A 13,414-nucleotide genomic window follows, 5' to 3' on the forward strand; every position below is an offset into this window, starting at 1 on the left:
TAGAACAGAAATAAATTTTAATTTGTTGAAAAGTGCAGCAGTGAACAGGGTCCTTCGAAGGGCACTTTCTAAGTGAAATGACTGATGACAGAGAGCCAGGGCCGAGTAACCTCCAGGAACAGATGATGCAAACATAGGGAGTTTACAAAAATTCAGTGGGAACAAAGTAGTAAATCTAAAGAACCTAAATATACCCATCTAATTCCATTGGTGGATCAGTTGAAGTCCCCTCTGCTTTCTCTTAAGGATCCTGGGACAAGTTAGCTTTCATTTGAAAAGCACTAATCCTTACTACTTAAAAATAAATTTAAGAACATTCCTCACAGATTAAGGTGTAACTTCTATGGCTATCATTACTATTTTGTACAAAAACCCTAGTGTCGTCAATTAAAATATGTTTGCAAAAGCACCGTTTGTCAATTCAAAGATACTCAATGTATTCCCTGCTTTGAAATTATATGAGGGAGAACTTTATAATAGGAAATGTTGTAAGGCAAAAATCTCTTCATTCCAAAGGCCTCTATTCATTCCCAGTGGTTTTACAGTCCTCTACTCTGCAGGGTACCAATAGACATGAACCTGACCTTAAAAGGGAAAATAATCAAAATCCAAATCAGTACAGTTAAGAACAAGGAAAGCCTCTTGCAAGTGGGTCCCTTGTACAAAAACATTCTGAAAACAGCAGTGCGCCCTGCAGTCCGTTAGGCTAGAAACTGAGGTCTATTTTAAGGTTAGCTAGGAAAGATCCCCAAACTAAAAGAGGTACACGGAAGGCCTTACCACATCTCACACCCAGACACATCAGCTGGACGCAAGAGCAGTGTGGCAGAGAGGCTGCTGGCAGCTGACTCGTGTCACTCTTAAGACTCCACCTGCTTTCAGGAACCAGCATCATAAACTGAATAATATGACATCACAGTCCAAGACCTGGTAAGAGTTGGTTTCTTTTTATTTGGGAATAACTATGGTCAACTTTCACTAATGTCAAAGTTGACGAATAAGAATCAAAGTGGAGAATAAAGTCAATACCCACATTCAACATTATAGTTGCTTTTAGTTACACTTATTTTTAAAATTTTCTCTAAAGCATTCACAGCAGAGGTGTTCATTTCATCAGCCTATTCACCTCTAGGTACCACCACAGTTGCTGGGGTCACGTGAGGTAAAAGAAAAAATCCAATGGCTACTAACCCAACATGGCTATCTGGAGTTCTGATAGAAAAGTTAACTACGGCCATGTCTTAAGAAGTGCTTAAAGCTCGACAGGCCTTAAATAAAGCTAAAATCACTTATTGCCTGAGTTGAACAGGTTATAAACCACAGCTCTTCCTCCCTTGCTGTCCCACCTATAATCAGCCTTCTTGAAGAAAACATTAGAAACGGAACTGGTTTTCAAGCCAAGAAACAAAACGTGTGTGTTCTAAGCAGTGAAACCTAAAAATCTGATTTTGATAAGTAATAAAAGATTCCAGAAACTCAGGAAGAACCTATCTGAAAGAGAAGAAGATAGGATAAAGCAGTTGATGCTACTTTAATTTGCATCAACTACAGGGCATTTTTACATCTTAAAACAAATGACAGAAAATAATGACAGCAAAATAGAGTCCAAACAACTTCATATGTGGCACTGATAAGTTAGGTTCCCTGTGGGACAGGCACTTGCTTCCTCCCAAGTTTGGCCCTTCAACCTGTTGACCCAAGAGCCTGGTCTACAGAAGGCCCTCAGAAACACAACCTTCCCCAACTGTGTACCTTGACAGTTTAGAGGCGGAAGTCTCAAGAGACATTTCCTCAATACTGCTAGTGCTGACTGGCACTCCACATGGTTAGCCACTGGAAAGCAGGTGGCTGTCACCTTCAAGAGCAACCTGGAATTAGCCTTTACCACAGCTTACTGCCCTATCTCAATGTAGCACTAACCCAGAATTCCAAAGAAACAGCTTGGTTGACATGTTTTAAATTTGCCACCTTATCACACTGTGATGGATTTTATAAACAACATTATCTACTTATTTTAAAACAATGGTACCTGTTCTATGATCTGATGATTCAGCTGAGGGTTATTCTTCAAGCCATGTGATGTTAGTATTTTTGATAGTGAGGTGCTCAGTCTGAAGTGTGTGCAGGTCCTTTGAATTTAGATCAACTCATAAACCAAAAGGTTTTCATACTTTTTCCCTATCTGAATGGATTTACACATTCAGACTCTGACCACATGGGGATAATCAAGAACTGTGGCCCCAGGACAGAAAGGACATGGTGAGAACAAAGACTTCAGGAGTGTTCGTTATCATCTGAGGAAAGAGACAAGGGTAGCCACTCCCTGACCTATGGGCAGAATTCACAGTTTAACACATTGCACGAGGAAGTCAGCTGATTGGGTTGCTTTTCAAATAGGACTTAGAACCAGTCCAGAGCTTTTCCAGGCATGGTCTCAAAGATGAGCTACAGACACCTACTACAGTCACTTCATCAGGAGGAGTCGTGAAGGGATCCCACTTGAGGCTGGGCATGGTCGCTAAAGAGGATGTTTTGAGAACCTTCGCATCCTGACACTGCCATGATTGCTGAACATGAGACGAGGGTCAAACCTGTATCTGGGGATGATAAAAGAAGAATCGTTGCATGAGCTTTTAGCTAAACACTATTTCCTCAGAATGTTATTCATCAGAAAGGTTAGCAGGAAGGGATGTAAAAGAAAACAAAATCACCAGAAGGGACTCTCATGAGAAAGTCTGTAGTAAAAGATACGAGGACTTAATAGTTAAGAACATTTCATGGTAAACAAAAACCCACTTCTGCTGAGTGCAGTGGTGCACACTTGTAATTTCAGGTACTTGGAGGCTGAGGCAGGAAGATCACAAGTTTGAGGCCAGCCTCAATGACTTAGACTACATCTCAAAAATTTTTAAGAAGAGCTAGGGATGTTGCTCAGTGGTAGACCACTTGCCTACCATGTGTGAGACTGTGTTTAATCCCCAGCACCACAAAAACAAAAACTTCCCATCCCAAGCCAGCAAGCCTAAAATCATATAGTATAAATTGAGGGGAGAAAAAGCAGAAGGTTAATCTTAAATGGTACCAGAAGGTAACAAGTTTTTTTTTTCCTTGAGGGAGGAGGGGTGATCCCTGAGGTATAAAGCAGCCAGATGGAAGAGAAGAGCCTAACCCTGGCTGAAAGCTTTGCTGGCAGTTTCAGAGCCCTCTCCTGTTTGATAGTTAAGACATACAGACACAGAAGAGCACAAGTGTGCAGCTGAGACGTGTTTGAATCTGGCTCACAATTTAGATGAGCTCTGCCCACCCCCACCCCCCCCAAAAAATAGAATTCACGCCAAATGTATGGCACACACAAAAAACAAAAAACAATTTTACCACTACAGGGGAAAGGTAGAATGAATGCTGAATAAAGAATATGCATTGGCCAGGAAGATTTTAGGTGTGCAGGCTGGAAGTAATATTGTACTCAACTCTTACTTCCTATCTTGTAGGATAAATTATTTAGAGAAGTGGTTGGTCAACACATTTGTAAAGGGTCAGATAATATATTTTGGGGGGGACTGCAGGCCACATACCAACCATTCAGCTTTAGTATTTAGTAGGAAATAGTAATCAGGGCTAATGAATTTAAAACAGAAAATCAGTGGAGTTTAAGCTCAGGCAAACAGCAGCTCGGCAAAATCAGCATCTAAAACTTGAATCACAAACTTCAACAATGTAAGTAAGACAATTGGTTATAGTTAAACAGATAATCAGAAGAAAGAAGGTAGCTCCCACCTCTGCCTTGCACTGGCCTATCGGATGTGGACATGGAAGGTCTACATTCTAGCAGCCAAGTGGTCAGGGACTCATTGGCATCTAGTTTGATATACTGTGACCTAAATAACCGTTGGAAATTGCAAAATCAACACAAGCCACCCCAAAGCCCTGTGCTTTTCAGAAACTGAACTTCCCATTTCAGAAGACCAAAGCTGGGGGCTGGGGTTGTGGCTTAGTGGTGGAGTGCTTGCCTGGCATGTATGAGGCACTGGGTTCAATTCTCAGCACCACAAATAAACGAACAAATCAAGGTCCATCAACAACTAATAAAAGTTTAAAAAGACCCACAACCAAAGCTGGGAGGGCAAAATACTTGGCCAATCATTACACTAATAGGTATCTATATTTAAGAAGTAATTTAGTGCAAATGATAAACTGATAAATATAATTTCTTTATATTGTCATCTAGCTTTCTAAAACTCTGATTCTTATTTTGAATTGCTGTATTTGAAAAAATTTGATCAACTCATAATTATACACATTTATGGAACACAATTTGGTTTTGACACTGGTATACACTGTTATCTAGGTTTCTGTTGGTTTTTTTTGTGATGCTGGGGACCTAACCCAGTGCCACGTACATGCTAGGTAAGTGCTCTGACACTGAGCTACTTCCCCACCCCCAGCCCTGTTATCTAGTTTTAGTGTGCTAGAATCTGTCTCTTTGGCTATATATGCAATACTTAGATATATTTATTTAATGAACAGTCTATAATCCAGTTTCTCTAATCATTGACATACATTCTTCTCATTTGGACTGAAAATAAAATTTGATATGAAGATGGCTAAATAGTTACAATTTTCCATCAACTTAGGACCTCACTGCTGTCTTACAATCAAGGGTGTAAGAACTGAAATAATCCATTCCTGGTTACAGTTTTTAAACTTCATACCCTTTAAGCATAAAGTGAATCCTTCTTGTCAGAGGCAGCTTAAATGCCTGGTGTTTGATGCCTTGTGTCCTATTGACTAGGCACTGTGTAACAGGAGAGGAGGAACAACATATCTGGGCAGGTGAAAATCATCTTTGTATTCATTTTTGGAAATGGACTTACATTTCAATATTTGGTTTAAACCTATCTTCGCATGCTTAAAATATAACATTCAAGTTACTATAGTTGGGGTTTCTGAGAAAAGTGATGAAGGCATACACTCTCGGAAAGCCTAGGAACAGGACAGCACTGGGTCAGAGCTTACTTAAGCCCTACTTGCCACGAGTACAACCAAGTGGTACCATGACAAGAATCACAGCAGCAGGGCAAAAGGAAGAGCCTGGGGCAAGAGAAGGGTGTCCATGCACCCAGGGCAGTGGAGAGCCAAAGTGTCTCAAACAGCTTATTTTCCCAGCACAACAAGGTGAGGCAATATGAAGATAGTATTCCCTCTCCAACAGAAAGGCTTGTGGTCAATGCAGAAAGGACCCATAGGACTTCCTATCTTCTATAACAGCATGACCACTAGAGACAACTCGGCAAAGTGAAGACAGAGGAAACTTACCCGGGGTCAAAAACCCCTGGAGTGCGACAGGTTGGCCCAGAACAGGACTGTAACATCATCAATCGATAGTTCATCTTTCCTAGAAGCTCTGGGTCTATACTTTTAGCAATGTTAGTGATTTGGTCTGGATCTGCAGTCAGATTATAGACTTCTACAAACACCTGGATGAAATGAAAGGATGGTGGAAATAAAAAAGGGTTATAATCAAGGAAATATTCCAAACATGAATTATTTCTAAAAGGGAAGGGAGGACATAGAAAAAAACCCAACACCCAGTATAACAACATCTGGCCTCAAGATCCTTAAGGAGCCTAACTGTGTACTTATGACAATGGTACATCTGTGCTGGGTGTCCATGGCTTTGAGTCTATAGCTTGAGCTGGAAAGGGACCACCTGCACCCCGACGCCTTCAGGCAGTCAGGATAGGGCAGTAAGAGGAAACCAATTACTCTTGATAATTGAAGAACAGCAGGCAGGGTCCTCAATGGCAGGCCCTCCGGAACAAGACTTCATAATGAAACTACAGGAGTGAGAGTTAATATTGGAAGGCTTACTTCTGCCTTAGAATTTTGAGATTCAAATAAGAATGGGTATGAAAAGTGCCTCAATTTAAGCTATTCAAGTTTCCCCATTTATAACACCAATTGGGGAAAGAGACAATACTCGTTATTTCCAACATCAGACATAACTGTAGGATTAGTACTTCCCCCTCTAACCTGTATGCTGTTCTCCAAACTGGAGTCAAATGATAGGTTGCCTACAACAGCTTCCAGTAGCTATCCTCAGACTATCATTTATAATTATCAAAACTTGATGAACACTGTTGGGAAGGGAGGAACAGAAACTGAGTTTGAGGGACACCCTTGTTGTCCATCATGCTTCTGAGCTCCACGTGGAGCAGCAAGCACAATTTCTGAGAAACAGAGGAACCACTACTCTGTGGAGTACCAGACGCAGCAGGGGTATGTGCGCTAATAAGCAGAATGCGCTCATAGGGACCGCAGCCCATGTGATTCTTCAGGCTGGCCAAAAAACTCACTTCTTCCAAGGACAGAGCTCCTGGGCCTTTGTACCCACTCTATTTGATGAGCACTGGACTGTGCTGTGGTGGGAACAGGAGTTTTTGAATATATCAGTTGCTATCAACTTTCTAGGAAAGGCTAATGCCTCTCACGGCCATAGAAGTGGAAGTGCTTCACTTTTGCCCCAACTACTTTTTAAGAAGGGACCAGGTGTGAATCATTCTAAAAAAGTGAACTGTGTCTGAGGGGTGGTGTGAGTGGAGAAAACCCATTTAGAAAGATCACAGTGACAAGCAAAACATGGCTGTGTGGAATTTTTCTTAACTGAAGGACACACTAAGTGAAATACCTTCCTTTCATTTATGTAGTGCTAAGAAACACATCTTCCCTAGAAGGCACGCTTGGAATTACTCTTTTGCCACCATGCCCAACCAATAAAGCACTAGCAATAGACAAAGGTTGGGGGAGGTATAGGTGAAGCCCCTCTTACCTCTTGGTCATCAAACTCGCAGTACTGTAAATTCCATAATGCTGACATTGTCCTTACACAAGCATAGGTGTTGTTATAAGCATCTTCACAAACACAGTCTGGGAAGCATTGCTGTAGGAATATTTAAGAAGTTAAATGAAGAGCGTTCTTCCATGGTAACAACAACCTAGTTGCCTACAGGAACAACTCAGTTAGCTAAAGCCAGACATGGAATTTGGTAGAAATGAAGAAACCTTCTGCAGAGACTCCAATAAGTAAAAAAACAAATGCAAAGGGCTGGGGTTGTGGCTCAGTGGTAGAGCGCTTGCCTAGCACTTGCAAGACCCTGGGTTTGATCCTCAGACCACATAAAATTAAATAAAATAAAGGTACTGTGTCCAACTACAACTAAAATTAAATATTTAAAAAAAAAAAAAAACCCAAAAAACAGATGCAAGGCTCTGTTCCTTACTAATGGCTGACTTAAAGAATTGTGTTGGGGCTGGGGACGTGGCTCAAGCGGTAACGTGTTTGCCTGGCATGCGCGCGGCGCTGGGTTCGATCCTCAGCACCACATAAAAATAAAATAAAGATGTTGTGTCCACCGAAAACTAAAAAATAAATATTAAAAAATTCTCTCTCTTAAAAAAAAAAAAAAATCTGTGTTTGTACCATCTGTAGACTGCTGCCATCTCTTGTCTGGTAACCTCCTGATAAGAATTAGTTGTAATAAGCACCTGTTAAATGTACAGGTTGGCAAGGAGAAGAAACACCCAACAGTCACTTCAAAGGACTACTATCCTATAGAGAAGTAGCAGCTAAAATGAACTTTGTGGCAATATTTGCAGGTAAATCATTTATGAGCATTCTTGTCACCAAAATGTGACGTAACTGGCTTTTAAAAAATATTCAGTTTTTAGTTGTAGATGGACACAATACCTTTATCTCATTTATGTGGTGCTGATGATCAAACCCAGTGCCTCACATGTGCTAGGTGAGCACCCTGCCATTGAGCCTGAGCCCCAGCCCCAGCCCTCCTGTGGCTTACTTCATGTATTCCACAGACTCTGTCATTCTACTTGTTGTTAGCCCTTTACTGTGTCCCAAATTTGGCGTCAGGAGAGCCAACTCCAAATGGAAGCCTAGTTCCCATTCTCCAGCACATCTATCAGTTACCTTTATGACCTGTTTGGCTGTCACCAGTGAAAAACACTCATGATGGCATATTTACAGGGGAGAACCCCACTTGTCAGAAGTAACTGATTATATATTGCTATTTAGAGGGGCAGGAAAACAATGAAAGGGTACTGTCAGAAAATAGGGCAGATACATGCATTTGTTGCACAGAGTAGAAGAATTCAAAGTGCACATTCTGGTGATAGGTTGGCAGCATCAATTTCAGGATTACCAGATTTCCCACAGTCGGGTGACCAGGGAGTAGCATTCATATGAAGGTTTCCCATACTTGTACCCCTAAGCAAGAACCTTGCTGCACTGTGAGAAAGCTGTCGAGGCCAACACAAGTTACTACTCACAGATACTCCGGGACTCAGGGAAGGACATATTGGGTCCGTGACATTCTGACCTTCTCCTTGATATTCTACCAAGACATCTGACCGCCAGGTCAAATTACTGGTACCTCTCTAGAAAAAAGAGCAGAGGTGCTTTCCGTGAGGCATACAGACTATGATAAAGAACACAGTTTTTACACTACTGCCAAAAAGGACTCGAGAGTCAAAACTAATTGGATTGCTCATTCAGTAACTAAAAGGAGTGACAGTCAAATGCTTTGAATAGTCTCTTTCCGAGACTACTACTGTGAAGCAGGTCAGGAATAGAAACCAACAAAGTAGCTAAGCTAGAATCAAGTCCAGTGCAAGTTGCTCAAAGTCCAGATCATTGTCAATAACTCCATGTAAGAACTGTAAGAACTGTTCTAAGCTTATACCAAGGTACTCACAACCTAATACAAACACAAGAGACAAACAAACAGGGCTGGTATGCTTGGAACTAGAGTAAGTTCAGAGTTCCTTAGAATAAAGCTACAACACGTACATTAACTCCTTTGCACAGCACATTATTGGTGTGGAAGGAAAGCAGCAGCTAGAACAAGAGCAAGTTTTGCTTCCAAAGCACACAGGGTAGAAGCAGAAAAACTGAAATGCAAATCAAACCCATAATGAGATACCACTTTACATCCACTTCAATAAAAAACACAAGTGCTGGTGAGGATGTAGAGAAATTGGAACCCTCAGACACTGCTGGTGAAAATATATGTAGAACGATGTGCACCTTTGGTAAAGTCTGGTAAGTGCCTCAAAGAGTTAGACATAGTTACCAAATGACCCAGGAATTTCTACTTCTACAGAATTACCCAGAAATGAAAACATGGGTCCACACAAAATCTTGTATACAAATTGTTCGTAACAGTATTATTTAAAATAGCCCCCAAATGGAAAAGTACAGTCTAAGTGTCTCTGAAAAATGGATAAGTAAAAGGTGGTACATTTGCCAAGTGGGGGGAATAGTATATTCATACAATGGAATATTAGAAATAAAAGGATCATACAGTGCAGATGATCCTTGAAAATATGCTCACAAGAAGCCACATATTATATGATTCTATGAGACATGTCCAGTATAGATATATACAATGGAGGAATGACTATTAATGTATTTGGGGGTTTCTTTCTGGGATGATAAAAATATTCCAAAATTAGATTATGGAGATGGTTGTACAACTCCATGAATATACTGAAAACTACTGAACTGTACCCTTTAGATGAGTGAATTGTATGATATACAAATTAAGCTATTAATGATTCACCTCATTAACAAATAAATTGCACAGTAAGACCAAATATACATTGCAAATACTTTTTCAATTTGTCACCTATTTTAACTTTGTTTATGGTGGCTTTTGAGAGAGCTGGGAAAGGGAAGATAAGAGTATGCTAACGTTTACATGTGGTCCAGTCAGCCTTTTCCTTAAGAAAACTTGCACTATGAGATCAGAAAAATCCCATTCTCTGTCCTTGCAAATGCAACAGCTTTGAGATTTAGCTTAAGTCTTTATATAACCTTGAATTTAGTTTGGTTTTGGCTCACGATTGAGTTAGGGCTTTATACTTACCAAGATGGGCAATAAGGACATCCCATCCATCTGTGTCTTATTTAGGTTGTAGCCAGCAATGTCCAAAATAGTAGGACCCAAGTCAATGTTGGCAACGAGCATCTGTAAAAACAAGAAAAACAAGAGTCTAGTATGCAATTGGTCCTGTCTTCCTTTTCTATCTATATTAAGGCTCTCTCCTGACAACCCATCTGAGACAACTACTACTCACTCTTAACTTTTGTACAGACCATTGTTTCTTTGATCCTACAATTTCATATATTCAAATTAACAAAACACAAAGCCCTTATGAGGATTGTAATACATGCTTCTGAGAAATTATAAATCTATTTCACCCAGACTCCAATTGATCAAAACATTTAAAATTCCTTTGAAATTGCCTTGTTATGAGTCATGAGTCTTGGGCTAATGATTTAAAAAAAAGTGTTTTCCAACTTGATTATTCAGATTGGTTCACCAAATTGGACTTCACATTTTTAAATATCTCAAAGGTCGAATGCTTGCCACCATTGAGAATTATTAGCCCATTTTATAGTTTTTCAAAGTTGGCAACATTGCTAAAACATAGGCTTTGAAGGCTTCAGGAAATTACTCCCAACAATGTATCAACGAAAGTTTCCTCACACAGCATAAAATAGATGTTTTAAAATATTCTAGAAATTAAAGACCAATGTCTTGCATTTATACCTTTCCTTATTAGGAGTATTTTTCTTCTGTTTACAATGCTTCTACAGGACCTAAACCAGCATGATCCAATATAGATACAGTAGATACATATATTTAAAATAACTGCCTTTAAATGAAATAGACAAAATTCATTGTGTACATATTTAACCAATATATTTAAAAATTACTATTTCAACAGGTAAGGAATATAAGGAATATAATGAGATTCTACATTTGATTCAAACCAAGCCTATTCAGAACCTACTTGGAGGCCTAGAGGTCACCTGGTCACAGGCTGGGAAAAGCCTTAGGATAGCAAGGACAACCCAGGAAGCAAAGCAGGGGCAAGGAGGGGGGAACTAATGCTTAGTGAGCACCTAGTCTGTGCCAGATGTTTAACCTTTATTCTTATTTATTCCTTCCCACAATCTCAGTATGTAGTACTTCCCCCATTTTACAGATGGAGAAATAAAATATAAGAACAAAGATAACAGTTTTAACTGGGAGAACTATCTTGCTAAAAAGAAATGTTTTTGAAATTATTGAGAAGGAAAGAACAGGGAGATCAAAAAAAAAAAAAAAAAAAAAAGAAAAGAAAAAAGAAAAAGAAATCCTTCCACTTTAAATGTGAAAACAAAACTGAAAGTATGATGAAAGGCAAGAAAACATCTTCAGAACATTGTTCTTCAGGGGTCAGGTTTCCTCTCAGCCAGGATGGCTCTCAGAAGGCAAGGGATACATATCCTGGCTCTGAATCAATTAGCTTTCTGCACCTGTCAGAAATTACCATTCAGTAGAGACAATTCAGGAGAGGTAATCCATATGTCACTGAGGAAAAAAACAAAACCTCAGAGAGTTAGTCTCCAGGGATTGCATAAGACCCACTGTTATAGATAATTTTCCTAGTCTAAGTCCCTGAGGCAAACTGAGCAGGTTGGAACCCAGCCAGTAAGTCTGGGTGTAAATATTGGGGAGATCACAGCAGGAGAGAAGCAAATGGAGACCTGATCTCCAGAGAGTCACAGAATGAATAAGTGAAGCCAATTCCAGAGACACTACTAACATGTCCAAGGCAGTTTTATAAGGAAAAGGGTAATCACCAAAATAATAAAACCCACAGAGCGAGCCAGGGGTGGTGGCGGCACACACCTGTAATCCCAGCCTTTTGGGAGACTGAGGCAGGATAATGTCAAGTTTGAGGCTAGCCTTAGTAACTTAGTGAGTCCCACTCGGGGGCGGGGGGGAGGACTCCCCAGTAGCTCTATGGTAGCATGTGCTAAGCCCTGGGTTCAATCCCCAGTACCACTAGGGGAGAAAAAAAAATATCACCCCATCCACAGAAATATAAAATGGTGTTTGTGTAAGACTGGTCAAAAATTGCCTCAAGAGCCAGCAGCTGTATGATGGGAGACATTTTCTACTGGTATTTTGCTCAATGGAGAGAAAGACCTGTAAGTTCTAGTATAAATCAGGGATCAATAAGATTTGGCACGAGTTTCACAAACATGTTATTTCAGAGGACACTTTTTTTTTGTCTAAGAAGCAGAGATGGTTTCAAGGTGTGCATACTATGTTGGTAGAAGGAGCATCAAGTACCAGTAAAGAATTCCAGAGAAAATTATACCTACCTCTAATTTTTTAAAAATTTTTTTAAAAGAGAGAGAGAGAGAGAGAGAGAGAGAGAGAGAGAGAGAGAGAGAGAGAGAGAATTTTATTTATTTTTTAGTTTTCGGCAGACACAACATCTTTGTTTGTATGTGGTGCTGAGGATCGAACCCGGGCCGCACGCATGCCAGGCGGGCGCGCTACCGCTTGAGCCACATCTCCACCTCCTACCTCTAATTTTAAACAACCAAGTATTAGAACAGATTTGATGGACCACCATGGTAATGACTCTTGAAACATTAGGGTTCCAAGTTTCTAGAATGATATTGCTTTTATCACATGGTCTTTAAGTATAAATTTAAAAACACTCATTTATAGATCAGAACATAAAAAGCTTTTCCAACACCAAAATAAATTATTTCATATCATAATCTCTCAGTTTATTTGGGGTTCTTGGGATTCAAATACATAGTCTCATCAAACAGAAGCCCTCTAGAAACCCCTGCAGCACGAAATCCAGGGATATCATGTGTTGATATCTCAACTCTAAAAGAATGAAAGCATTTTTAATTACTGAAAAGAACAAGGTGATGCGATCTCAGGAGGACACATCCAGTTTGCCCGACAGAAACTGAAGCTCTGATGTTAAACAATTCACACAGAGCGAGCAAAAAGAAGACTCAAAGCATGCCAGAAGGTGAAAGGTCCTATAACATGAGAAATCAGAGATTCCCCCATTATGTTGGGGTGTGCTAGCTGGATTTATCGCTAATGAGGAAGGTGCCAGGTTATCACCCCGTTACACTCAATAACAGAGATACAATATCCTCCCAATTTCACAACTAGGGGAAAGTGAGGCTTATTTTGTTCAAAGTCTTAAAGCCAACGGGCAATCTTTACTCTCAGTTCAGGTTCCCCTGGATCATGCTCTCAGTTTAGCTCTCCTACTAGCCTTCTCCTTTCTAAAAACCCCTTTGAGGAACTATCACCAAATTTAGAACTAGATTAATGTCTAGTCGTGGAGACAACTTCAGCCAACCTCTGGCATCCACACACCACCTGCTCTTGCTGTCAAACAGCCGAGACACCAGTCAGCTAAACGTGAGCTGCTTAGGCTGTCAGGCTGTGATGGCTCAGCTTGTCATGCACAGTGCACAACCCTGTGTCACTCATGTGTTACAAGTGGCACTGAAATGACTGCT

The 13,414-nt window shown here is 40.3% G+C and overlaps 1 protein-coding gene across 1 annotated transcript in view; it reads right to left on the reverse strand.

Annotated features, from left to right (window-relative positions):
- Positions 1-13,414, reverse strand: part of Gns (glucosamine (N-acetyl)-6-sulfatase) — a 35,847-nt gene continuing 22,433 nt past the window's right edge. Inside the window, exons 10-14 of the mRNA XM_046430608.2 lie at positions 9,942-10,043; positions 8,344-8,451; positions 6,830-6,940; positions 5,317-5,477; positions 1-2,597 (exon numbers count right to left, since the gene is read on the reverse strand). Of these exons, the coding sequence (XP_046286564.1) occupies positions 2,519-2,597; positions 5,317-5,477; positions 6,830-6,940; positions 8,344-8,451; positions 9,942-10,043 (561 nt within the window). The 3' untranslated portion in view covers positions 1-2,518. The remainder of the gene's footprint in view (positions 2,598-5,316; positions 5,478-6,829; positions 6,941-8,343; positions 8,452-9,941; positions 10,044-13,414) is intronic.

Source organism: Marmota monax, unplaced genomic scaffold (assembly GCF_021218885.2).
Source record: "Marmota monax isolate L192 unplaced genomic scaffold, Marmota_monax_Labrador192_F-V1.1 WCK01_AAM20220418_F8-fsc00056, whole genome shotgun sequence".
Taxonomy (NCBI): Eukaryota; Metazoa; Chordata; class Mammalia; order Rodentia; family Sciuridae; genus Marmota; species Marmota monax.